This window comes from Tachyglossus aculeatus, chromosome Y4 (assembly GCF_015852505.1).
Source record: "Tachyglossus aculeatus isolate mTacAcu1 chromosome Y4, mTacAcu1.pri, whole genome shotgun sequence".
Lineage (NCBI taxonomy): Eukaryota > Metazoa > Chordata > Mammalia > Monotremata > Tachyglossidae > Tachyglossus > Tachyglossus aculeatus.
The window spans coordinates 5,339,095-5,366,624 of record NC_052096.1 but is presented as its reverse complement, the minus strand read 5'-3'; the positions used below and the strand labels follow the sequence as shown (position 1 = coordinate 5,366,624).

Here is a 27,530-nt window from a genome sequence, read left to right as displayed (position 1 = left end):
GCCAACTTGTTCTTCCCAGGCGCTTAGTACAGTGCTCTGCACACAGTAAGCGCTCAGTAAATACGATTGAATCTGGACCATCCACCTACCCCTCTCTTCATCCCAAACCTCCTCCTCCTCCCTCTGGACAGCCCCCCCACCCCGCCCCAGTCCCATCAGAGACACTTTCCCGGCCCCTTCCCCACCTTCACAGTCTCGTCTCCTAGCCTGTGAGCCCGCTGTTGGGTAGGGACCGTCTCTCTACGTTGCCAACTTGGACTTCCCAAGCGCTTAGGATAGTGCTCTGCACACAGTAAGCGCTTAATAAACACGATCGATTGATTGATTGATGACTGGGAACCAAGTTCCTTCTGAAATGTTTCGCTTAGGACAGTGCTCTGCACACAGTAAGCGCTCAATAAATACGATCGATTGATTGACTGATTGGGAACCAAGTTCCTTCAGAAAGGTTTCGCTTAGGACAGTGCTCTGCACACAGTAAGCGCTCAATAAATACGATCGATTGATTGGGAACCAAGTTCCTTCCGAAAGGTTTTTTTTTTATTATAATTATTACTTTAATAACAACCTGAATCCCAAACCGGGACCCCCATCCCTAGTCCAAGGAAAAGCTTCCCGCACAGGACGACCCCCCGCCCCATCGTCCGCCCACCACACTCTCTCGCTCCAAGCCGAGGGCCTCCGGGGGGTGGGGACAGGAGCCCCCGGGCCTCAGGGAGGCCTGCTTGGAAAAATTTGGGGAGGGGGCTGTGAGGTCCCGGGGCTCATGAGTGTGTCTGTGTGTCTTGGGGTGATGGGAGGAGGGGAAGGGATAATAGTGACCAGACCGGGTGCCCCCTGCTCCCCGGCCCCTTCCCCACCCTCAAGCAGGGCGGGGAGAGTAGAGCTGCAAAAATGAGGGGGCGGGCTGGGCTTGGGGACCCCCCCCGCCCCAAAGGCACATTGTGAGGGGCTGGCAGCGGGTGGGGGGTGCTCAGGAGGAGGGTCCATTGGGGGCCGGGGGGCCGGGGGGTCGCGGGGCCGGCTGCGGGAGCTGGGCCAACTGGTCCGGGCTGGCCAGGGCCCTGAGCAGGCCGTTCTCCTGCTCCAGGGCCGCATTGCGCTCAGCTAACTCCCGGATCTGCTCCTTGAGAACCTCCACCTCCTCCCGCACCGCGAACATCAGGTGGGACTTCACCAGGTCCTGGGGGACACACGGACACAGGCCTTGTCGCTGCTGGGGACCTGGGGCAGCCCCTGCCAGGACCCCCGCAACCCTCCTCCCACTCCCATCTTGTCCTCGCGTCCCCCCGACCCCGGCCCACGGGAGGCCTGAAGGGAGGGCTCGGACTCACCATGGCTTGTTCAATCTTATTGTCGATGGCCACCATACTCCCAGAACCGCTGGGGAAGAGACAGAGAGAGAGAGAGAGTCAGAGAGAGGGAGAGAGACAGAGAGAAGCCCGGAGGTCAAGCGCGGTGGGCCAACTGGCGCTTAGCAAGTACCACTTTTATCAGTATCATCGTCATCGTTATTATTATTGTGGTTGTGAGGACGGACCTCTCCCTCCCAGCCCAGATTCCTGAGTTCTGGCCCGCCCCTGGCAATCTCATTATTATTATTAGACTCATTAAGCGCTTATCATGTGCCAGGCACTGTACTAAGCCCCAGGGTGGATACTCAATAACCAGGTTGGCCAGGGTCCCTATCCGACGTGGGTCTCCCAGCCTCGATCCCCTCAATCTCCCCACTTTCCCAGCCCTAGCATCAACCCCGGCTCGTCCCCCTTTTCCCAGCAAGTGTCTGATGCAAAAGCACCCCCAATCCCAGGCATCCGGGGCCCTCTGAAACGCAAACATCCCGCCCTCCTGACACCCAGGGGTCCTCTGAGACCCCCAAGCATCCCCCCACCCCCAGTTTGGGGAGCCCCAACCCCCCTCGCCCCGGCCCCCCAGCTGCAGGTACCTGTGGCAGTAGAGGATCAGAGACAGGAGCGTTTTATCCACACCCCTGCGGGCCGGGGGCCGCAGCCCGGGACCCCCCAGGCCCCGGCGGGGGAGGGAGGGTCCCGCCGCCCCTCGGATGGGGGACACCCCCCTGGGGGAGCAGGGGGAGGAGACGCAGCCCCTCCACCCCCCACGCACCCGCGTCTCGTAGGACGACACCAGGGTCTTGACCGACACTCCAGGCTGGGCCATCGCGGTGCCAGGCCGCGGGCCTGGCGGGGAGGAGGTGGGTCTGGGGTCTGGTTCCCCAGGCCCCCACCCCCCGGCCGGGAGCAGGATGATGGAGAGAGGGCAAGCCTGGGGGGGCAGAGAGCCCCCCGGGCAGAGCGGGGCCTGTGTGGTGCCAGATGGGCAGAGAGGCGATGAGACTAGGGGAGTTGAGGGGGGGGGGGGGCACGGCCTATCTACCCCTCCCCTCCAATTGAACCCCGTTGGGATTGGCTCCCCGGGGACCCGGGGACCATCCCCTTCTCTCCCCCGCCCCGTCCCGCCAGCTCGCCCGTGGGCGGGAATTCCTGGATTCCAGGCACGGCCTGTGCCAGGGTCGCCAACTCTCCCTGGCACCCTGCCTGGGGACCGGAGCTGGGAACAGGGCGACTGGGTCCCGGGGTTGTGGGGGGAGGAGGAGGGTTTGGGAGCTGGGGTCCCTGTGGGGACAGGAGACCTGGGGATGGGGGGACAGGGGTAGGCCTGGGAGGGCAGAGAGCTACTGGGGGCAAAGGGTAGGATTCCCCGAGTTCCTGAGGAAACTGAGGTCGGGGTAGCTGGGAAGGGGGGGAGGAGGAGGAAGGAGAGGAGAGGAACAGCTGCGAGTTGAGGGGGTCAAGGGTCGGGGGAGACCCCTGCTTTTTCTCTAGCTCTAGGACCCCTGAGCATATCCTTCTTGGGGATCAGGGGTCACCTGAGCCATCTGGGGGTGAAGTAAGGTCATGGGGTTTGCTGAGGATGGTCCTGGAGTCAGGGGGTGGGGGAGACCCCCGCTTTTTCTCGAGCTCTAGAACCCCCGAGCGCATCCTTCTTGGGGATCAGGGGTCACCTGAGCCATCCGGGGGTGAAGTAAGGTCATGGGGTTTGCTGAGAATGGTCCTGGGGTCAGGGGGCGTGGGAGACCCCCGCTTTTTCTCTAGCTCTAGGACCCCCGAGCGCATCCTTCTTGGGGATCAGGGGTCACCTGAGCCATCCGGGGGTGAAGTAAGGTCATGGGGTTTGCTGAGGATGGTCCTGGAGTCAGGGGGTGGGGGAGACCCCCGCTTTTTCTCGAGCTCTAGAACCCCCGAGCGCATCCTTCCTGGGGACCAGGGGTCACCTGAGCCATCTGGAGGTGAAGTAAGGTCATGGGGTTTGCTGAGGGTGGTCCTGGGGTCAGAGGGCAGGGGAGACCCCCGCTTTTTCTCTAGCTCTAGGACCCCCGAGCACATCCTTCTTGGGGATCAGGGGTCACCTGAGCCATCTGGGGGTGAAATAAGGTCACGGGGTTCACTGAGGGTGGTCCTGGGGTCAGAGGGTGGGGAGACCCCCAATTTTTCTCTAGCTCTAGGACACCCGAGTGCATCCTTCTTGGGGATCAGGGGTCGCCTGAGCCATCCCATGGTGAAATAAGGTCACGGGGCTCACTGAGGGTGGTTCTGGGGTCAGAGGGCGGAGGAGACCCCCGCTTTTTCTCTAGCTCTAGGACCCCCGAGCACATCCTTCTTGGGGATCAGGGGTCACCTGAGCCATCTGGGGGTGAAATAAGGTCATGGGGTTCACTGAGGGTGGTCTTGGGGTCAGAGGGTGGGGAGACCCCCAATTTTTCTCTAGCTCTAGGACCCCCGAGTGCATCCTTCTTGGGGATCAGGGGTCGCCTGAGCCATCCCATGGTGAAATAAGGTCACGGGGCTCACTGAGGGTGGTTCTGGGGTCAGAGGGCGGAGGAGACCCCCGCTTTTTCTCTAGCTCTAGGACCCCTGAGCGCATCCTTCTTGGGGATCAGGGGTCACCTGAGCCATCTGGGGGTGAAATAAGGTCATGGGGTTCACTGAGGGTGGTCCTGGGGTCAGAGGGTGGGGAGACCCCCAATTTTTCTCTAGCTCTAGGACCCCCGAGCGCATCCTTCTTGGGGATCAGGGGTCACCTGAGCCATCCGGGGGTGAAGTAAGGTCATGGGGTTTGCTGAGGATGGTCCTGGAGTCAGGGGGTGGGGGAGACCCCCGCTTTTTCTCGAGCTCTAGAACCCCCGAGCGCATCCTTCTTGGGGATCAGGGGTCACCTGAGCCATCCGGGGGTGAAGTATGGTCATGGGGTTCGCTGAGGGTGGTCCTGGGGTCAGGGGTCAGGGGAGACCCCCGCTTTTTCTCTAGCTCTAGGCCCCCCAAGCGCATCCTTCCTGGAGATCAGGGTTGCCCACACCAACCGGGGATGAAGTAAGTGAGAAGCAGCATGGCTCAGTGGAAAGAGCCTGGGCTTGGGACTTGGAGGGCATGGGTTCTAATCCCGGCTCCGCCACTTGTCAGCTGTGTGACTTTGGGCAAGTCACTTCACTTCTCTGGGCCTCAGTGACCTCCTCTGCAAAATGGGGATGAAGACTGTGAGCCCCATGTGGGACAACCTGATCACCTTATATCCCCCCCAGTGCTTAGAACAGTGCTTGGCACATAGTAAGTGCTTAACAAATGCCATCATCATTATTATTAATCGTATTTATTTATTGAGTGCTGACTGTGCGAAGAGCACTGTATTAAGTGCTTAGAACAGTGCTTGGCACACAGTAAGTGCTTAACAAATACCATTATTATTATTATTAATCGTGTTTATTGAATGCTTACTGCGCGTAAAGCACTGTATTAAGTGCTTAAAACAGTGCTTGGCACATAGTAAGTGCTTAACAAATACCATTATTATTATTATTATTATTAATCATATTTATTGAATGTGCGTAAAGCACTGTATTAAGTGCTTAGAACAGTATTCAGCACTTAGAACAGTGCTTGGCACATAGTAAGCATTTAAGTACCATTATTATTATTATTAATCCTATTTATTGAATGCTTACTGTGCGTAAAGCACTGTATTAAGTGCTCAGAACAGTGCTTGGCACATAGTAAGTGCTTAACAAATGCCATCATCATTATTATTAATCGTATTTATTTATTGAGTGCTGACTGTGCGAAGAGCACTGTATTAAGTGCTTAGAACAGTGCTTGGCACACAGTAAGTGCTTAACAAATACCATTATTATTATTATTAATCGTGTTTATTGAATGCTTACTGCGCGTAAAGCACTGTATTAAGTGCTTAAAACAGTGCTTGGCACATAGTAAGTGCTTAACAAATACCATTATTATTATTATTATTATTAATCATATTTATTGAATGTGCGTAAAGCACTGTATTAAGTGCTTAGAACAGTATTCAGCACTTAGAACAGTGCTTGGCACATAGTAAGCATTTAAGTACCATTATTATTATTATTAATCCTATTTATTGAATGCTTACTGTGCGTAAAGCACTGTATTAAGTGCTCAGAACAGTGCTTGGCACATAGTAAATGCTTAACAAATGCCATTATTATTATTATTATTAATCGTATTTATTGAGTGCTTACTGTGCGTAAAGCACTGTATTAAGTGCTTAGAAGTGTTCAGCACTTAGAACAGTGTTCAGCGCTTAGAACAGTGCTTGGCACATAGTAAGCACTTAACAAATACCATTATTATTATTATTATTATTAACAATCGTATTTATTGAATGCTTACTGTGCGTAAAGCACTGTATTAAGTGCTTAGAACAGTGCTTGGCACATAGTAAGCACTTAACAAATACCATTATTATTATTATTATTATTATTATTAATCGTATTTATTGAATGCTTACTGTGCGTAAAGCACTGTATTAAGTGCTTAGAACAGTGCTGGGCACACAGTAAGTCCTTAAAAAATACCATCATTATTATTAATCGTATTTATTGAGTGCTGACTGTGCGAAGAGCACTGTATTAAGTGCTTAGAACAGTGCTTGGCACATAGTAAGCGCTTAACAAATACCATTATTATTATTATTAATCGTATTTATTGAATGCTTACTGTGCGTAAAACACAGTATTAAGAGCTTAGAACAGTGCTTGGCACATAGTAAGTGCTTAACAAATACCATTATTATTATTAATCATATTTATTGAATGCTTACTGTGCATAAAGCACTGTATTAAGTGCTTAGAGCAGTGCTGGGCACATAGTAAGTGCTTAACAAATACCATTATTACTATTATTAATCGTATTTATTGAATGCTTATGGTGCATAAAGCACTGGATTAAGTGCTTAGAACAGTGCTTGGCACATAGTAAGCGCTTAACAAATACCATTATTATTATTAATCGTATTTATTGAATGTTTACGGTGCGTAAAGCGCTGTATTAGGTGCTTAGAACAGTGCTTGGCACATAGTAAGCACTTAACAAATACCATTATTATTATTATTATTATTATTAATAATCGTATTTATTGAATGCTTACTGTGCATAAAGCACTGTATTAAGTGCTTAGAACAGTGCTTGGCACATAGTAAGCGCTTAACAAATACCATTATTATTATTATTAATCCTATTTATTGAATGCTTACTGTGTGTAAAGCACTGTATTAGGTGCTTAAAACAGTGCTTGGCACATAGTAAGAGCTTAACAAATACCATTATTATTAATCGCATTTATTGAATGCTTACGGTGTGTAAAGCACTGGATTAGGTGCTTAGAACAGTGCTTGGCACATAGTAAGCACTTAACAAATACCATTATTATGATTATCAATAATCCTATTTATTGAATGCTTACTGTGCGTAAAGCACTGTATTAGGTGCTTAGAACAGTGCTTGGCACATAGTAAGCGCTTAACAAATACCATTATTATTATTATTATTAATCGCATTTATTGAATGCTTACGGTGCGGAAAGCACTGTATTAGGTGCTTAGAACAGTGCTTGGCACATAGTAAGCGCTTAACAAATACCATTATTATTATTATTAATCGTATTTATTGAATGCTTACTGTGCGTAAAGCACTGTATTAAGTGCTTAGAACAGTGCTTGGCACATAGTAAGTGCTTAACAAATACCATTATTATTATTAATTGTATTTATTGAATGCTTACTGTGCATAAAGCACTGTATTAAGTGCTTAGAACAGTGCTGGGCACATAGTAAGTCCTTAAAAACTACCATTATTATTATTAATTGTATTTATAGAATGCTTACTGTGCGTAAAGCACTGTATTAAGTGCTTAGAACAGTGCTGGGCACATAGTAAGTCCTTAAAAACTACCATTATTATTATTAATTGTATTTATAGAATGCTTACTGTGCATAAAGCGCTGTATTAAGTGCTTAGAACAGTGCTGGGCACATAGTAAGTCCTTAAAAAATACCATCATTATTATTAATCGTACTTATTGAGTGCTGACTGTGCGAAGAGCACTGTATTAAGTGCTTAGAACAGTGCTTGGCACATAGTGAGCGCTTAACAAATACCATTATTATTATTATTAATCATATTTATTGAATGCTTACTGTGTGTAAAGCACAGTATTAAGAGCTTAGAACAGTGCTTGGCACATAGTAAGTGCTTAACAAATACCATTATTATTATTATTAATAGTATTTATTGAATGCTTACTGTGCGTAAAGCACTGTATTAGGTGCTTAGAACAGTGCTTGGCACATAGTAAGTGCTTAACAAATACCATTATTATTATTATTAATCCTATTTATTGAATGCTTACCGTGCGTAAAGCACTGTATTAGGTGCTTAGAACAGTGCTTGGCACATATAAGCACTTAACAAATACCATTATTATTATTATTAATCGCATTTATTGAATGCTTACGGTGCGTAAAGCACTGTATTAGGTGCTTAGAACAGTGCTTGGCACATAGTAAGCGCTTAACAAATACCATTATTATTAATCGTATTTATCGAGTGCTAACTGTGCGTAAAGCACTGTATTAAGTGTTTAGAACAGTGCTCGGCACATAGTAAGCGCCTAACATATGCCATTATTATTAATCGTATTTATTGAATGCTTACGGTGCATAAAGCACTGTATTAGGTGATTAGAACAGTGTTTGGCACATAGTAAGCGCTTAACAAATACCATTATTATTATTATTAATCCTATTTATTGAATGCTTACTGTGCGTAAAACACTATTAGGTGCTTAGAACAGTGCTTGGCACATAGTAAGCGCTTAACAAATACAATTATTATTATTAAGGTCGCGGGGTTCGCTGAGGGGGGGTCCAGGGGAGACACCCCGCCCCAACCACGGCTTGGGGGGGGGGGGGGGGGGGAAGGGACTGTCTCTAAATGTTGCCAACTTGTACTTCCCCAGCGCTTAGTCCAGTGCTCTGCACACAGTAAACGCTCAATAAATACGATTGATGATGATGATGATGACCCCAAATGAAGGAAACCATGGCAACCAGGATGCTGCCCAGCGCCCCCCGGTCCCCGCGGTGGCCACCAGGGGTCGCGCCGCCGCCCTGGGCTCGGCGCCCCCTCCCCTAATCCAGCGTGGCTCAGTGGAAAGAGCCCGGGCTTTGGAGGCAGAGGTCCTGGGTTCGAATCCCGCCTCCGCCACTTAATAATAATGATGGCATTTATTAAGCGCTTACTATCTGCCAAGCACTGTTCTAAGCGCCGGGGTAGATACAGGGTCATCAGGTTGTCCCACGGGGGGGCTCCCAGTCTTCATCCCCATTTTACAGATGAGGGAACTGAGGCACAGAGAAGTCAAGTGACTCAGTAATAATAATAATAATGGCATTTATTAAGCGCTTACTATCAATCAATCAATCGTATTTATTGAGCGCTTACTATGTGCAGAGCACTGTACTAAGCGCTTGGGAAGTACAAATTGGCATCACATAGAGACAGTCCCTACCCAACAGTGGGCTCACAGTCTAAAAGGGGGAGACAGAGAACAGAACCAAACATACCAACAAAATAAAATAAGTAGGATAGAAATGTACAAGTAAAATAAATAAATAAATAAATAAATAGAGTAATAAATATGTGCCAAGCACTGTTCTAAGCGCCGGGGTAGATACAAGGTCATCAGGTTGTCCCACGGGGGGGCTCCCAGTCATCATCCCCATTTTACAGATGAGGGAACTGAGGCACGGAGAAGTCAAGTGACTCACTTAATACTAATAATAATAATGGCATTTATTAAGCACTTACTATGTGCCAAGCACTGTTCTAAGCGCCGGGGTAGATACAAGGTCATCAGGTTGTCCCACGGGGGGGGCTCCCAGTCTTCATCCCCATTTAACAGATGAGGGAACTGAGGCACAGAGAAGTCAAGTGACTCAATAATAATAATAATAATGGCATTTATTAAGCGCTTACTATGTGCCAAGCACTGTTCTGAGCACCAGGGTAGATACAAGGTCATCAGGTTGTCCCGCGGGGGGGCTCCCAGTCATCATCCCCATTTTACAGATGAGGGCACTGAGGCACAGAGAAGTCAAGGTACTCACTTAAAAATAATAATAATAATGGCATTTATTAAGCGCTTACTATGTGCCAAGCACTGTTCTAAGTGCCGGGGTAGATACAAGGTCATCAGGTTGTCCCGCGGGGGGGCTCCCAGTCATCATTCCCATTTTACAGATGAGGGAACTGAGGCCCAGAGAAGTCAAGTGACTCAATAATAATAATAATAATAATGGCATTTATTCAGCGCTTACTATGTGCCAAGCACTGTTCTAAGCACCGGGGTAGATACAAGGTCATCAGGTTGTCCCACGGGGGGCTCCCAGTCATCATCCCCATTTTACAGATGAGGGAACTGAGGCACGGAGAAGTCAAGTGACTCACTTAATAATAATAATAATAATGGCATTTATTCAGCGCTTACTATGTGCCAAGCACTGTTCTAAGCGCCGGGGTAGATACAAGGTCATCAGGTTGTCCCGCGGGGGGGCTCCCAGTCATCATCCCCATTTTACAGATGAGGGAACTGAGGCCCAGAGAAGTCAAGTGGCTTGCCCCAAGTCACACAGCTGGTCGGTGGCAGAGTCGGGATTAGAACCCACGACCTCTGACTCCCCAAGCCCAGGCTCTTTCCGCTTGTCAGCTTGGGTGACTTTTAGACTGTGAGCCCACTGTTGGGTAGGGACCGTCTCTATATGTTGCCAACTTGGACTTCCCAAGCGCTTAGTCCAGTGCTCTGCACACAGTAAGTGCTCAATAAATACGATTGATTGATTGATTGATTGATTTGGGCAAGTCACTTCACTTCTCTGGGCCTCAGTGACCTCAGCTGTCAAATGGGGATGAAGACTGGGAGCCCCACGTGGGGCAACCTCATCACCTTGTATCTACAACAGTGCCTGTGGAACCGCACTCTATATGGAGTGGAACCGACTCTATATGTTGCCGACTTGTACTTCCCAAGCGCTTAGTACAGTGCTCTGCACACAGTAAGCCCTCAATAAATACAATTGAATGAATGAATGAATGAATGAATGAACGCTCGGCACAGAGTAAGCACTTAATAAACGCCATTATTATTATTATTATTATTATTATTATTATTATTATTATTAATCCCTCCCCCGGGGTGGGGGCGGGGCCAAACCAGGAATGAGAATAAGAATTTTGGCATTTGTTTAAACGCCTACTTTGTGCCAAGCACTGTTCTAAGCGCTGGGTAGATACAAGGTCATCACGTTGTCCCCCGTGGGGCTCCCAGTCTTAATCCCCATTTGACAGATGAGGGAACTGAGGCCCAGAGAAGTGAAGTGACTTGCCCCAAGTCACCCAGCTGACAATTGGCGGAGGCGGGATTCAAACCCATGACCCCTGACTTTGGTATTTGTTAAGCGCTTGCTATGTGCTATGTTCTTTTAGACTGTGAGCCCACTGTTGGGTAGGGACTGTCTCTATGTGATGCCAATTTGTACTTCCCAAGCGCTTAGTACAGTGCTCTGCACATAGTAAGCGCTCAATAAATACGATTGATTGATTGATTGATGTGCCAAGCACTGTTCTAAGCGCTGGGGAGGATATAAGTTCATCAGGCTGTCCCACATGGAGCTCACAGTAAATAAAAATAAAATAAATAAATGGTGGCATTTGTTAAGCGCTTACTATGTGCAAAGCACTGTTCTAAGCGCTAGGAAAGCTACAAGGTGATCAGGTTGCCCCATGTGGGGCTCACAGTCTTAATCCCCATTTTACAGATGAGGTAACTGAGGCACAGAGAAGTTAAGTGACTTGCCCAAAGTCACACAGCTGACAGCTGGTGGAGGTGGGATATTAATCCCCATTTTCTAGATGAGGGAACTGAAGCACAGAGAATAATAATAATAATGATGGCATTTATTAAGCACTTACTATGTGCCAAGCACGGTTCTAAGCGCTGGGGAGGTTACAACGTGATCAGGTTGTCTCACGGGGGGCTCACAGTCTTAATCCCCATTTTCCAGATGAAGTAACTAAGGCACAGAAAACTTAAGTGACTTGCCCAAAGTCACACAGCTGATAAGAGGCGGAGCCGGGATTAGAACCCATGACCTCTGACTCCAAAGCCCGAGCTCTTTCCACTGAGCCACGCTAGAATAATAATAATAATGATGGCATTTATTAAGCACTTAGTAGGTGCCAAGCACTGTTCTAAGCGCTGGGGAGGTTACAAGGTGATCAGATTGTCCCATTGGGGCTCACAGTCTTAATCCCCATTTTTACAGATGAGGGAACTGAGGCCCAGAGAAGTGAAGTGACTCGCCCAAAGTCACACAGCTGATAAGAGGCGGAGCCGGGATTAGAACCCATGACCTCTGACTCCCAAGACCAATATCTTTCCACTGAGCCACGCTGGAATAATAATAATAATAACAACAACAATAATAATAATAATAATAATAATAATGGCATTTATTAAGTGCGCTTAGTACAGTGCTCTGCACATAGTAAGCGCTCAATAAATACGATTGATGATGATGATTAAGTGCTTACTATGTGCCAAGCACTGTTCTAAGCGCTGGGGAGGTTACAAGGTGATCAGGTTGTCCCACAGGGGTGCTCACAGTCTTCATTCATCCCCATTTTCCAGATGAGGGAACTGAGGCCCAGAGAAGTGAAGTGACTCGCCCAAAGTCACACAGCTGATAAGAGGCGGAGCCGGGATTAGAACCCATGACCTCTGACTCCCAAGCCCGGGCTCTTTCCACTGAGCCATGCTAGAATAATAATAATAATAATAATAATAATAATAATGGCATTTATTAAGTGCGCTTAGTACAGTACTCTGCACATAGTAAGCGCTCAATAAATACGATTGATGATGATGATTAAGTGCTTACTATGTGCCAAGCACTGTTCTAAGCGCTGGGGAGGTTACAAGGTGATCAGGTTGTCCCACAGGGGTGCTCACAGTCTTAATCCCCATTTTTACAGATGAGGTAACTGAGGCCCAGAGAAGTTAAGTGACTTGCCCAAAGTCACACAGCTGATAAGAGGCAGAGCCGGGATTAGAACCCATGACCTCTGACTCCCAAGCCCGGGCTCTTTCCACTGAGCCCCGCTGCTTCTCATAGGAAGGGACTCAGGCGTCCAGCCAGCAGGACGCTGCACAGTCCCTCACCCGGGGCCCTCCGGCCGGCCCTGTGACCCCCTCATCCCTTCCCAGGGGTCATTCATTCATTCAATCGTATTTATTGAGCGCTTACTGTGTGCAGAGCACTGTACTAAGCGCTTGGGAAGTCCAAGTTGGCGACATATAGAGACAGTCCCTACCCAACAATGGGCTCACAGTCTAGAAGGGGGGGGGTCCATGGTGAGGGCTAAGCTTCCCGGGGAGGGGGACACTGAGGCACCGGAGGGGATGAGGGAGGAGGCAAAAACTCAGGTCTGAGGGTCAGCAGACCCGGCTTCTAATAATAATAATAATAATAATATTAATGGTATTTGTTAAGCGCTTACTATGTGCCAAGCACTGTTCTAAGCTCTGGGGGGGATGCAAAGTGATCAGGTTGTCCCACGTGAGGCTCCCAGTCTTCATCCCCATTTGACAGATGAGGTCACTGAGGCCCAGAGACGTGAAGTGACTTGCCCAAAGTCACACAGCTGACGAGTGGCGGAGCCGGGATTCGAACCCACGACTTCTGACTCCCAAGCCCGGGCCCTTTCTACTAAGCCATGCCGCTTCTAATCCCGGCTCTGCCACGAGTGTGCTGTGTGACCTTGGGCAAGCCACTTCACGTCTCTGGGCCTCAGTTTCCCCAACTGTAAAAGGAGGATGCAGCGTGGAATGGTGGATAGAGCACGGGCCTCGGAGTCAGAAGGTCATGGGTTCTAATCCTGGCTCCGCCACTTGTCTGCTGTGTGACTTTGGGCAAGTCACTTCACTGCTTCAGAGAAGCAGCGTGGCTCAGCGGAAAGAGGCCGGGCTTTGGAGTCAGGGGTCATGGGTTCAAATCCCGGCTCTGCCAATTGTCAGCTGTGTGACTTTGGGCAAGTCACTTCACTTCTCTGGGCCTCAGTTCCCTCATTTGTAAAATGGGGATTAAAAACTGTGAGCCCCCCCGTGGGACAACCTGATCACCTAGTAATCTCCCCAGCGCTTAGAACAGTGCTTTGCATAAATAATAATAAATAATATAAAAATATAAATGTACTGTATATAATATATTGTAATATATTATATTATTATAATAATATAAAAATATAAATAATATAAATAATAATAACTGAATAAGAAATACCATTATTATTACTATTATTCTCTGGGCCTCATCTGTAAAATGGGGATGGAGACTGTGAGCCCCACGTGGGACAGGGACTGTGTCCAACCTGATCTACTTATATCCACCCCAGCGTTTAGTACAGTGCCTGGCACGTAGATAAGTGCTTAACAAATACTATTATTATTATTATTATCATTATTATTATTATTATTATCATCTCTGTTCTCCCTCCTGCTTAAACTGTAGCCCCCACTTGTGTGAACTGACTGATTTGTATCTACCCTCGTGCTTGACTCATAGTAAGCGCTTAGTAAAGACAATAATAAATGAAATGAGAATAATGACCCCAGCGTCCTAGGATCCGGAGAGGGATGGTGCCCTTTTTTTCCAGGCCCTCCTGCCCTTGGGAGTCAGAGGACGAGGGTTCCAATCCCGGCTCCGCCACTTGTCTGCTGTGTGAACTTGGGCGAGCCACTTCCCGTCTCTGTGCCTCAGTTCCCTCATCTGTAAAATGGGGACTGAAACGGCGAGCCCCACGTGGGACAACCTGATTACCTTGTACCCACCCCAGTGCTTAAAACAGGGCTTGGCACATAGGCACTTAACAAATGCAGCGTGGCTCAGTGGAAAGAGCCCAGGCTTTGGAGTCAGAGGTCATGGGTTCAAATCCCAGCTCCGCCCACTGTCAGCTGGGTGACTTTGGGCAAGTCACTCCACTTCTCTGGGCCTCAGTTCCCTCATTTGTAAAATGGGGATTAAGACTGTGAGCCCCCCATGGGACAACCCACTGTTGGGTAGGGACTGTCTCTATATGTTGCCAACTTGTACTTCCCAAGCGCTTAGTCCGGTGCTCTGCACACAGTAAGCGCTCAATAAATACGTTTGATTGATTGATGACCTGATCACCTTGTAACCTCCCCAGTGCTTAGAACAGTGCTTTGCACATAGTAAGCGCTTAACAAATACCAACATTATTATTATTATTATTAAGTACCATTATGATTATTATTATCTATACCTTCCCTGGATTGATTATTGTTATTATTCATTCATATGTATTTACTGGGCACTTACTGAGTGCAGAGCACTGTACTAAGTGCTTGGGAGAGTCCAATAGAACAATAAGCAGACACATCCCCTGCCCACAGTGAGTTTACAGTCTAGTGTCCCCCTCCCCAGACACTCTCCCCATTTGTTCCCCTCTTCTGTCACTGTCCTCCTCCCCGGACAGTCTCCCCAGACTGTGAGCCCACTGTTGGGTAGGGACCGTCTCTATATGTTGCCATCTTGTACTTCCCAAGCGCTTAGTCCAGTGCTCTGCACACAGTAAGCGCTCAATAAATACGATTGATTGATTGATTGATAGAGGGGAAGACAGATACTAATAGAAATAAATATAGGCAGCCCCGAGCTGTCCCGTCTTCTGGTCCTCCCACCTCCGGTGCCCAGCGCCAGGAGCACCACGGATCCGGGATAATGGAGAGAGGTGGGATGCCCAGATCCGGCGGGAAGGCCACCATCCCCACCAAGCCAGGACAACTGGAGGTGGGATGGGGCCAAGATCCACACCCCCCCCCCCCCACCAAGTTCCCTATTTCCCAGCTCTACCTCTACACTCTTCCCCCCTGGGGCCGCAACACACATCATTCATTCATTCGATCGTATTTATTGAGCGCTTACTGTGTGCAGAGCACTGGACTAAGCCCTTGGGAAGTTCAATAATAATAATAATAATGATGGCATTTGTTCAGCGCTTACTATAATAATAATAATGGCATTTATTAAGCGCTTACTATGTGCAAAGCACTGTTCTAAGCGCTGGGAAGGTTACAAGGTGATCAGGTTGTCCCCCGGGGGGCTCACAGTCTTCATCCCCATTTTACAGATGAGGGAACTGAGGCCCAGAGAAGTGAAGGGACTGGCCCAAAGTCACACACAGCTGACAGTTGGTGGAGCCGGGATTTGAACCCATGACCTCTGACTCCAAAGCCCAGGCTCTTCCCACTGAGCCACGCTGCCAACTGTCAGCTGTGTGACCCTGGGCAAGTCACTTCACTTCTCTGGGCCTGTGACCTCATCTGTAAAACGGGGATTAAGACTGTGAGCCCCATGTGGGACAACCTGATCACCTTGTATCTTCCCCAGTGCTTAGAACAGTGCTTGGCACATAGTAAGCGCTTAACAAATGCCGTCATCATTATTATTCACTTCTCTGGGCCTCGGTTACCTTTCATTCATTCAATCGTATTTATTGAGTGCTTACGGTGTGCAGAGCACTGTACTAACCGCTTGATTGAACACTTACGGTGTGCAGAGCACTGTACTAAGCGCTTGGGAAGTAGAAGCTGGCAACATATAGAGACGGTCCCTACCCAACAGTGGGCTCACAGTCTGGAAGAGTTACCTCGTTTATAAAATGGGGATTGAGACTATGAGCCCCAGCTAGGACAGGGACTGGGTCCGCCTGATTACTCCGTTTCTACCCTAGGGAAGCAGCATGGCTCAGCGGAAAGAGCCCGGGCTTTGGAGTCAGAGGTGATGGGTTCGAATCCCGGCTCCGCCATATGTCTGCTGTGTGACCTTGGGCAAGTCACTTCACTTCTCTGAGCCTCAGCTCCCTCATCTGTAAAATGGGGATGAAGACTGTGAACCCCACATGGGACAACCTGGTCACTTTGTATCCCCCCCACCCAGTGCTTAGAACAGTGCTTTGCACATAGTAAGCGCTTAACAAATGCCAACATTATTATTATTATTATTACCCTAGAACAGTGCTTGACACATAGTAAGCGCTTAACAAATAGCATTGTCGTTGTTTTTATTCTTGGAGCTCCTCTTCCTCCTCCTTCCCAGGCCGCAAGCGTTCTGTCTTCCAGTGCCCACTTTCCCCTCGACGCCCTGACTTCTGGTCTCAGTTTCTCCTCTTTTAGGGACCAGGGACCCTTGGCGCGTCCCGCGCCGGCGGCAGGCCTCACGCCAGGCCCTGGCGCGCCCCACACCCCATTCCTGGGCTCGGAGCGGCTGGGGGGTGGCGGGCACCCAACCCAGACCAGCTGGCCGGGGAAGGCGAGGCGAGGCGGGGCGAGACCGGGGGCCCCGGAGCGGAACGGGGTGAAGCCGGGGCCGGGAGACCGGTCAGACCGGGGCGGGGGGTTTGCGGGGTGGAGGGGAAGCCGGGAAGGAGGGGGAGGAAGATGGAAGGGCGAATCGTCCACGTGGACAGGAGAAAACACAGCCACGAGGCCCACTATGGTGGGGTGCGAAGACCACCTGGGGTTAGGGAAAGCCAAGGCTGGGGGGAAAGCGGGGGTCCACTCGCCCCCTCCTCTGTGGTACTTCCCAAGCGCTTAGTACAGTGCTCTGCACATAGTAAGCGCTCAATAAATACGATTGATGATGATGATGGTGATGGTAGCCTCCACTATCCGCTGTCATTTATGTATTTATTCTATTTATTTTATTCTGTATGTTTGGTTTTGTTCTCTGTCTCCCCCTTTTAGACTCACTGTTGGGTAGGGACTGCCTCTAGATGTTGCCAACTTGGACTTCCCAAGCGCTTAGTACAGTGCTCTGCACATAGTAAGCGCTCAATAAATACAATTGATGGTGAGGGTAGCCTCCACTATCCGCTGTCATTTATGTATTTATTCTATTTATTTTATTCTGTGAGTATGTTTGGTTTTGTTCTCTGTCTCCCCCTTTTAGACTCACTGTTGGGTAGGGACTGTCTCTAGATGTTGCCAACTTGGACTTCCCAAGCGCTTAGTACAGTGCTCTGCACATAGTAAGCGCTCAATAAATACGATTGATGATGATGATGATGATGGTAGCCTCCACTATCCGCTGTCATTTATGTATTTATTCTATTTATTTTATTTTGTGAGTATGTTTGGTTTTGTTCTCTGTCTCCCCCTTTTAGACTGTGAGCCCCACTGTTGGGTAGGGACTGTCTCTAGATGTTGCCAACTTGGACTTCCCAAGCGCTTAGTACAGTGCTCTGCACATAGTAAGCGCTCAATAAATACGATTGATGATGATGATGATGATGGTAGCCTCCACTACCCGCTGTCATTTATGTATTTATTCTATTTATTTTATTCTGTGAGTATGTTTGGTTTTGTTCTCTGTCTCCCCCTTTTAGACTCACTGTTGGGTAGGGACTGTCTCTAGATGTTGCCAACTTGGACTTCCCAAGCGCTTAGTACAGTGCTCTGCACATAGTAAGCGCACAGTAAATACGATTGATGATGATGATGATGGTAGCCTCCACTATCCGCTGTCATTTATTTATTTATTCTATTTATTTTATTTTGTTAGTATGTTTGGTTTTGTTCTCTGTCTCCCCCTTCTAGACTGTGAGCCCACTGTTGGGTAGGGACTGTCTCTATATGTTGCCAATTTGTACTTCCCAAGCACTTAGCACAGTGCTCCGCACATAGTAAGCGCTCAATAAATACGATTGATGATGATGATGATGAATCCGGGAAGGAGGGGGAGGAAGACGGCGGGGCGAATCGTCCATGTGGACAGGAGAAAACACAGGCACGAGGCCCACTGGGGTGGGGTGCGAAGACCACCTGGGGTTAGGGAAAGCCAAGGTTGGGGGGAAAGCGGGGGTCCACTCGCCCCCTCCTCTGTGGTACTTCCCAAGCGCTTAGTACAGTGCTCTGCACATAGTAAGCGCTCAATAAATACGATTGATGATGATGATGATGATGGTAGCCTCCACTATCCACTGTCATTTATTTATTTATTCTATTTATTTTATTCTGTGAGTATGTTTGATTTTGTTCTCTGTCTCCCCCTTTTAGTCTCACTGTTGGGTAGGGACTGTCTCTAGATGTTGCCAACTTGGACTTCCCAAGCGCTTAGTACAGTGCTCTGCACATAGTAAGCGCTCAATAAATACGATTGATGATGATGGTAGCCTCCACTATCCGCTGTCATTTATTTATTTATTCTATTTATTTTATTCTGTGAGTATGTATGGTTTTGTTCTCTGTCTCCCCCTTTTAGACTGTGAGCCCACTGTTGAGTAGGGACTGTCTCTAGATGTTGCCAACTTGGGCTTCCCAAGCGCTTAGTACAGTGCTGTGCACGCAGTAAGCGCTCAATAAATGCGATTGATGATGATGATGTCATTCGTCATTCAATCGTATTTACTGAGCGCTTACTGTGTGCAGAGCACCGTACTAAGTGCTCGGGGAAGCACGGTACGACAATAAGCGGTGACATTCGTTCATTCGATCATTATCAACTCCCTCCCTTCCCTTGGCTTCCCGTCCCCCACTTTCTCTCCGCCCCATCTCCCGTTGTCCTGGCCAACGACCCTCGCTTAGCACGGGACTCTGCCCGCAGTAAGCGCTCAGTATATACCATTGATTGGTGGACTGATCGACTGACCCACCCCCAACCGTCTCCCCAATCCTGCTCCGGTTGATTTCCCTGATTTTTCCTCTCCCCCTCGTTCCTGTTGGCTCCTCATCCCTTGGCCTCCCTCTTCCGCCGTCCCGTTGTCCACCTGTCCATTTCTCCCAACTCCCACCACCCCCACGATCCCATCCCACTCCTTCTCCCGCTCCCTTCCGCGTCGCTCCGACTCGCTCCCTTAATTCATCCCCCCTCCCAGTCCACCGCACTTATGTCCCTACTTGTCATTTATTTCCATTTACGTCTGTCTCCACCTCTAGACCGTCAGCTCGTTGTGGGCGCAGGATGTGTCTGTTTATTGCTGTATCGTATTCTCCCAAGTCCTCAGTCCAGTGCTCTGCACACAGTAAGTGCTCAATAGATACGACTAACTCACTAATTAATCAATTAACTGATTAACAGTAAGCGCACAATAAATACGATTGAATGAATGAATGAATGAATGAATAAACTGCCCCTCTCACCCCATCCTACTGTGCCCCCACGGACTTGGGAGTCAGAGGTTGTGGGGTGTTTTTTTGTGGCATTTATTAAGCATTTACTATGTGCAAAGTACAAGCTCTGGGGAGGTTACAAGGTAATCAGGTTGTCCCACGGGGCTCTCACAGTCTTAATCCCCAGCTTACTCCAGCTGCCTAGAGAGACTCCATTCAATCGTATTTATTGAGCGCTTACTGTGTGCAGAGCACTGTACTAAGCGCTTAACTCCAAAGTGCTTCTCCACGGCCTGGAGGGGTGTCCACCAGAGTGTCGACTCGGTGGTTTGCGGGTCGAGTCCCCAGCGGCTGGGAACAGCTGGTAAATAATCATAATTGTGGTATTTGTTAAGCCGCTTACTATGGGCCGGACCTTTGTTCTAAGCGCTGGGGTAGATATAAGATAATCAGGTTGGACTCGGTCCCTGTCCCACGTGGGGCTCGCAGAGTTGTCATCCCCATTTGACAGCTGAGGGAACTGAGGCCCGGAGGAGTGAAGTGATTTGCCCAAGGTCACACAGCGGCGGAGCCGGGATTAGAACCCAGGTCCTGCTGACTCCCGGGCCCAGGATCTAGCCACTAGGCCGTATGGGCCCTTTTGGGTTGGAGCTGGGGATCTCCGAAATAGCTGCACCAGTAGCTGTTCCGCCTCTACCAATCATTCATTCAGTCAGTCATATTTACTGAGTGCTTCCTGTGTGCAAAGCACTATACTAAGCGCTTGGGAGAGGATAATGTAACAATAATAATAATAATGATGGCATTTATTAAGCACTTACTATAATAATAATAATAATGGCATTTATTAAGCGCTTACTATGTGCAAAGCACTTTTCTAAGCGCTGGGGAGGTTGCAAGGTGATGAGGTTGTCCCACGGGGGGCTCACAGTCTTAATCCCCATTTTACAGATGAGGGAACTGAGGCCCAGAGAAGTGAAGTGACTTGCCCAAAGTCACACAGCTGAAAATTGGAGGAGCCGGGATTTGAACCCATGATCTCTGACTCCAGAGCCCGGGCTCTAGACTGAACAGACGCATTTTACCATTCATTCATTCATTCATTCAATTGTATTTATTGAGCGCTTACTGTGTGCAGAGCACTGGACTAAGCGCTTGGGAAGTGCAAGTTCCCGCCTGACCTTCCGCCTCTCTCCACCCTTCGTGAAGAAGAGGGGGGACGTGTACTCCTTTACCGTGTTGGATGCTTACGTCAATCTAGATGGCAGACCCACAGTCCAATGCTTCCTCCCTATCTCCCCATCAGTATAATAATAATGGCATTTGTTAAGCGCTTACTATGTGCGAAGCACTGTTCTAAGCGCTGAGGGGGATACAAGGTGATCAGGTTGTCCCACGTGGGGCTGACAGTCTTCATCCTCATTTGACAGATGAGGTCACTGAGGCTCAGAGAAGTTAAGTGGCTTGCCCCAGGTCACACAGCAGACATGCGGCGGGGCCGGGATTCGAACCCATGACCGCTGACTCCCAAGCCCGGGGTCTTTCCACTGAGCCACGCTGCTTCTCTACCCATCCCACCTAATGGCGCAGACTGTCTCCTGGCCCACTCCCAACAAGTCCTGCCCCTCCATCAGAGGTAAGGAGGGGCGGGGGGGGCCTGGTTTTATTTTCTACTTAGGCCCAGGCCCGGGGTCAGAGTTCACGCTTACAGAAACCTGCCCAACCAAACAGGAAGGCCCTCCCACTTCCCTCTCCAGAGACAGAGCTGGGGGCGCTCAGCGCAGTCCAACGAACCACATCAAAACCAAAACCAGAATGTTTTTTCCACGTTTGGTCCAGCCACCAAACCGGAAGTTATCCCCCCGCCATCACCGAGTCTCCTCGAGTCCCGCCCACCCTCTCCCCATCCTCCCGCTGCCCCCTACCCCGGGCGGAAAGTCGCCTGGCCCGGTCTGCCCTTTCGAGGCGGGCACCCCCCACTTTCCCAGCCCCGCCCCCGCCAAGGGCCCCAGCATCTTCCCCAGGAAGCGCCTCCGACACCCCAGGCGGAAAGTCCCGCTCACCTGTCATCGTCGCTGTCCACGGACCCCCCGATGACGAAGAGGCCGAGGCGCTGGGCGGCCACGCCGAAGGGGTCGGGGGTCTTCCGGGCGGGGCTGCCTTCCCGGAGCAGGGACAGGGCCGGGGAGGAGGGGCGGGACCCCCCAAGAGGAAGCTGAAGATGGGGAGTTGGGGGGAGTGGGGAGAGAAAGAGAGAGAGAAAGTTATCACCTGGGGCCTGATGAGGCCCCCTGTTCAGCAGCAGGATTCCCACCACCCCCCCAGACCACTCGTCCCCAGGCCTTGAAAGGACCCAAGTGTCCGGCCTCCCCTCCTCCTTCCCCTGAGGGACCCAGGCATCTTGCCCCCCAGCCCGGCCCTCACACCCCAAGGCCTCCCCTCCTGTCCCTTCCTCCATCCTCCCCCTTCCCAAGGCTCCCCTTGGCTCCCCAAGGCTCCCAATAATACAAATGCCATTATTATATCCCCTCTCTGGGCATTCCTGGGAGCCTGTGAGGCCCTGGGGGTGGGCCACGGGTGGGTGGGACGCGGGAGGGCCTAGGGAAGGTGGGGAGAGGCAAGAATAAGCCTCCTCTGTAAGGCCCCAACAGGCCCCCAGTTCTAGGAAAAGCCAAGGACGGAGAGTGTGCGGGCGGGCCAGGTGGGGAGGGGCGATGAGGTGGGGCAGGACAAGGGGGATCTGTAGCCCCCCAAACCTCCTCTGGGGCCTCTTCAGGGTGGGATGGAGTGGGGGGGCAAGGCCTGTGGGGCAGATGGGCAGAAGACTAGAGCAGGAAGGTGGGGGATAGAGGGGCAGGCGATGTTGGAGGGCGAGGGTCCCGGGGTGGGGGAACGAGAGAAGAAACTGGTTGAAAAGCCTCATTTGGGGGTTGAGGCCGGCCCGCCCCATCCTGCCCCGGCTTCCCACTAGGTGGGCAGCTCTGAGAGCCGAGGAAGGGGGGGATGATGGAGGAGGGGGGTGAAGGGGGACAGCGAGAACCGTGTGCGTGCAGCTGGGGGGGCGGGAGCCGGCCCCGGCCGGTCCTGGCAGGGCCCAGACATCCAGTCTCAGGTTATTTTTAAACCGCGGTTTGTGCCCAGGAGGCCGGGAAGGGGAAAAAAAGCTGCATTGGCACCCCCCCACCCCACCCCCCTGTCCTGGCTGTCCCCTCCCCTCCTCATCTCTGGATGTTAAGCACACCCCACCACCACGCACACCCGCTGAGACCCCTGTTTCTCCCCTCCCACAACTGAGGGGCCCTCCCCCCCTCACCCCCACCCCAGTTCTCTGGGGGCAGAGTCGCTTCCTCTTTTGGGGGACAGGAAGCGAGCTTAACCCCTTCGCATTCACGCTTTTTAGCCCCCTCTCCCCCCAGTGAGCCAGCGACACCCCCTCTAGTTCTCCCTCCCCCTACCCAAAATCACCCCCGGAGAGGTCGGGGAGGGGGCAAGGGGGGAGACGGCTAAAGGTACCCCAAACCTGCCCCCAGCTTCTGCATCCTTCTCTTACAGGGCAGGGCTGGGGGTGGGATGAAGGGCATCTCTGATCCCTCGGGGCCCAGGGGTCCCCCACACTGTGATGACTGAGGGTTGGGGTGCGGGCCGGAGTGGGTGGGGGTGAGGGGAAGAAGCTGGGGACCAGATTGTGCAAAGGAAAAGGAGGAGCCCTGGGAAGGAAAGGGGAAGGATGGGGCAGGGGAGCTGGGGAAGGCAGAGGCGATTCTCAGAACCGTCCCCCAACGCCCCCCTCACACACCTTTAGGGATACAGGTGTCCTGCCTCCCCGCAAAGCCCTCCCTCCCACCCATCCCCACAGCCCCTCCTTCGGAGACCCCAGGTCCCTTCTCTCGCAGCCCCCAAGCCCCCTGCTGCCTCAGCCCCTGGCTCTATCCTTCTGTCCCCAGGCCCAAAGAGAGCAAGGGGCACGGGGAGATGCAAGGGCGGAGAGGGAGACAGAGGGGAAGGCCAGAAAGGGGGAACCTGAGGCAAGGGAGTGGGGTGAATTTCAGCCCAGCTTCCTGCCCCCACAGCTTCCCCGGGGACCCAACTGCCTCCCTTCCCCCCCGGGGCCCTAGGCCTCCAGCTTCCTGAGCCACAGGGTCCCCAGCTTCCTGCCCCCGAGGGTGCCCAGCTTCCTGTCCTCCAGGCATTCACCCCCAGAGTCCCCAACTTCCGCCCCCCCCGAGGGTCCCCATCTTCCTGATCCCCTCAGGGTGCCCAGCTTCCTGTCCCCCCAGCATTCACCCCCAGGGTCCCAAGCTTCCGGCCCCCCTGGCTTTCTCCCCCAGGATCCCCAGTTTCCTGTCTCCCCCAACTTTCACCCCATGGTCCCCAGCTTCCCACCCCCCTTAGGGTCCCCAGCTTCCTGTCACCCCCATCTTTCACCCCCAAGGTGCCCAGCTTTCTGTCCCCCCAGCATTCACCCCCAGGGTCCCCAGCTTCCTGTCCCCACAGCTTTCACCCTCAGGGTCCCCAGCTTCCTGCCCCCCCAGGGTTCCCGGCTTCCTGTCCCCCAGGCATTCACCCTTAGGGTCCCCAGCTTCCGGTCCCCCCATCTTTCATCCCCAGGGTCCCCAACTTCCGGACCCCCAGTTTTCACCCCCAGGGTCCCCAGCTTCCTGCTCTCCCCAGCGTTCACCCCCAGGGTCCCCAGCTTCCTGCCCCCCCCACCAGCTCTCACCCCCAGGGTCCCCAGCTTCCTGCCCCCCCAGGGTGCCCAGCTTCCTGTCCCCTGAGCATTCACCCCCAAGGTCCCCAGCTTCCTGCCCCCTCCAGGGTGCCCAACTTTTTGCCCCCTCTAGGGTCCCCAGTTTCCTGCCCCCCCAGGGTCCCCAGCTTCCTGTCCCCCCCAGCTTTCACCCGCAAGGTGCCCAGCTTCCTGCGCTCCCCAGGGTCCCCAGCTTCCTGTCGTCCCCCCCCCCCAGGTTTCACCCGCAAGGTCCCCAGCTTCCTGCCCCCCCAGGGTCCCCACCTTCCTGCCCTCCCCCCCCCCACCAGCGCTCACCCCCAGGGTCCCCAGCTTCCTGCCTCCCTCTGGGTGCCCAGTTTCCTGCCCCCCCCCCAGCGTTCACCCCCAAGGTCCCCAGCTTCCTGCCACCTCCAGGGTGCCCAGCTCTTTGCCCCCTCCAGGGTCCCCAGTTTCCTGCCCCCCCAGGGTCCCCAGCTTCCTGTCCCCCCCAGCTTTCACCCCCGAGGTGCGCAGCTTCCTGCCCCCTCCAGGGTCACCAGCTTCCTGTCCCCCCCAGCTTTCATCCCCAAGGACCCCAGCTTCCTGCCCCCTCGAGGGTCCCCAGCTTCCTGACTCCCCCCCTCCCCCCCAGCATTCACCCCTAGGGTCCCCAGCTTCTTGCCTCCCTCTGAGTGCCCAGTTTCCTGCCCCCACAACTTTCACCCCAGGGTCCCCAGCTTCCTGCCCACCCCAGGGTCCCCAGCTTCCTGTCCCCCCAGCTTTCACCCCCAAGGTGCCCAGCTTCCTGCCCCCTCCAGGGTCCCCAGCTTCCCGCCCCCCACAGCGTTCATCCCCAGGGTCCCCAGCTTCCTGTCCCCGGCCCTAGAGTCCCAGCTAGGTCTCCCCTTCCCCGGGCCCTGGGCCCAGCTTGTCGCCCCTCACCATGCCCCGGTCCTCGGCGTCCTTCCTCGGCCAGGTGGTCCCATCCTTCCTCCTGGAGGTCGGGGGCGTGGAAGCCGGGGTCCCCCCGTCGGCATCCAGCCTCAAAGCAGGGACCGGGGTGGAGGCTCGAGGCGAGGGGCCCGTGCCCTCGCCGGCCCCGGGGTCCCACTGGCCCTCCGGGGGAGGGGGCGGCTGGTGGGGGTGATGGGGGTGATGCAGGTGGGGTGGGGGACCGGGGCCCGGGGGTGGGGTCTGGGCCCTCCCGGGTCCTGCGGCCAGCTGGGCCAGCCCCCCGGTGAAGGAGCGGGCCTGAGGGCCGGGGGTCGGGGATCGGAGGCGGGGAGCCGACTGGGGTCCGGGCAGCGGGGCGGGGGCCGGGGTCCCCAGGGCCAGGCCGGCCAGCTCCAGCCTGGAGTCGAGGGAGCGGCCCCCGGCCCCCGGCCCCCGCGCCCCGTCCAGGAGGCGGCCCAGGCCTGGAGGCTCCAAGTCCCGCTCATAGACGTCCAGGCAGGTCCAGCGGCCTCGACGGTAGGGCTCCCCCAGACCCTGGGGTAGCTTCACCACGCGGAACCGGGAGGCCTGGGTCCCTGGGGGCTGCTGCTGCTGCTGCTGCTGCTGCTGGGTGGGCTCCCCGTCGGGGAAGCGGGGGGCCGGGGTCCCCGGGGAGACCCCCGCCAAGGGGACATCGTAGTCGGTGGTGACGCTGGTAATCTGGAAGCTGCTCTTCTTCTTGCCCCCGCTCATGGTCCCCCGAGGAAGGGTCGGGGGCTTGGGCCGGTGAGGGGCTCACGACCCCCGGGGACTGCGGGGCCAAGGGGCTGGGGGGTCGGGACCCCCCGGGACATCAGGGCCCGGCATCGGCGGTGGGAGAGCGGGGGAGAGGGGAAAGGTCGTGGTTGAGAGTCGAGGGCGCCCAAGCCCGCGGACGAGTCGGCCAGCCGAGGCTGTCTGGGCACCGCAGAGGCCGCTAGTCCTCGAGCGGGGTGGGCCAACTGTGGGGGCTGGGATGGGGAGACCCAGAGACACACAGTGACACACAGAGACACACAGAGACACACAGAGACACACAGAGACACACAGAGACAGGGAGAGACGGTCAGGGCGGCGGGACTGGCCGTGGGGCGTGAGGAGGAAGAGGGGCGGTGGGGGCGAGGCCGGAGAGAGATTGAGGCGAGAAGAGACCCCAGGAGAGGGACAAAGAGACAAAGACGGAGACAAGCCGGAGGCCCAGAGGTGCCCAGAGACCCAGAAAGTGTCAGAGGAGCCAAACGCGCTCACACTCTTGGCTCTCACGTCTACACACGTACACACCCACGCACACAGAGTCTAGGCCCAAAGTCGGTCGGAATGTCTCACCCGTCGTGAAAACTCAAAGAGTTGCGAGGCCTGGGGGGGAATGGGGCCAAGAGCCAAGGGAGGGGGTGTCAGCCAACCCACCCCGCTCCCCACCGGACCCCCCAGGTCAGGCCGGCCCTGGGGACCCAGGAAGGCCCACGCGGTCTGCCTTGTCCCCCCGCTTCCCCGGGCCTGGTTTTCCCCACGACCGACCGGCCTTGCACTGACCTGGAGGGCCAGCGGCCTGTCCGGCGGGCGACCTGCCTTTCCTCAAGCCCGGAGCCGTTTGTGGGGGCCGAGGAGGGCAGATTGGGGATCCCGGTTGGCGGGACTCAATCCCGCTCGGCCCTCCGGGGCCTTCTCCTGGGCCTCGAAGGACTCATCTCCGCTGCAAACCCCTTCTCCACCCCACCCCCCAAAAATAGAATAATCCCGGGAGGAGCGTCCGCAGCCCCCTCGGCCGGGGGGCGGGAAGGGGGGACAGTCCAGCCAGGCCTCTCCTTCTGGCTGAGGGTCCTGGGGCGGGGGCGTCCAGAGCGAGGAAGCTGGGACCCCGGGCCGAACCCAGGGGGTCTCGGGGGCACCGTGTGTGTCCGGGGGGCCGTCTCCGCCGCTTGGCTTTGTCCGTCCAGCGCTCGCTTCTCTTCTGTTCTCTCTTTCAGGGTGTTGACAATCCCCTCCACCAGGAAGTCCTGCCTCCTCCTGCCCCTGCTGACTACTCTCTTCCTCCTCCTCCTCTTCCTTCTGCTCTTTCTCTATCTCTCCCTCTGTATGTCTGTCTCTCTTCTCCTCTTTCTCTCTCTCTTTCCTTCCCTCCCTCCCCCGGAGGCTCTCTTCCAGTTGGCTCCCGCCCAAGGCTGCTGCTGCTGCTGCTACTGATACAGGGGACTGGCTTAACTCTACATCTGCTGGCCTTCTGCTAGCCTCTCCACACTTGCGGTAGCCGGAAATGGGAGGACACACCGTTGTTGGC

General features: G+C 53.1%; 1 protein-coding gene across 2 annotated transcripts; it reads right to left on the bottom strand.

The window, feature by feature from the left end:
- Positions 1-518: 518 nt before the first annotated feature.
- Positions 519-27,284, bottom strand: TSC22D4 (TSC22 domain family member 4). Of its 2 annotated transcripts, none has more exons than XM_038768869.1 (5): positions 26,786-27,284; positions 25,223-26,223; positions 21,636-21,787; positions 1,335-1,383; positions 519-1,183 (listed from the first exon to the last, which is right to left on the bottom strand). In XM_038768869.1, exons 2-5 carry the CDS (start codon positions 25,964-25,966, stop codon positions 974-976), a joined length of 1,155 nt encoding a protein of 384 aa, XP_038624797.1. In that variant the 5' UTR covers positions 25,967-26,223; positions 26,786-27,284; the 3' UTR covers positions 519-973. The 2 variants fall into 2 exon arrangements, with proteins under 2 accessions (XP_038624797.1, XP_038624796.1); XM_038768868.1 differs by having other exon boundaries at positions 25,223-26,214.
- Positions 27,285-27,530: the final 246 nt, after the last annotated feature.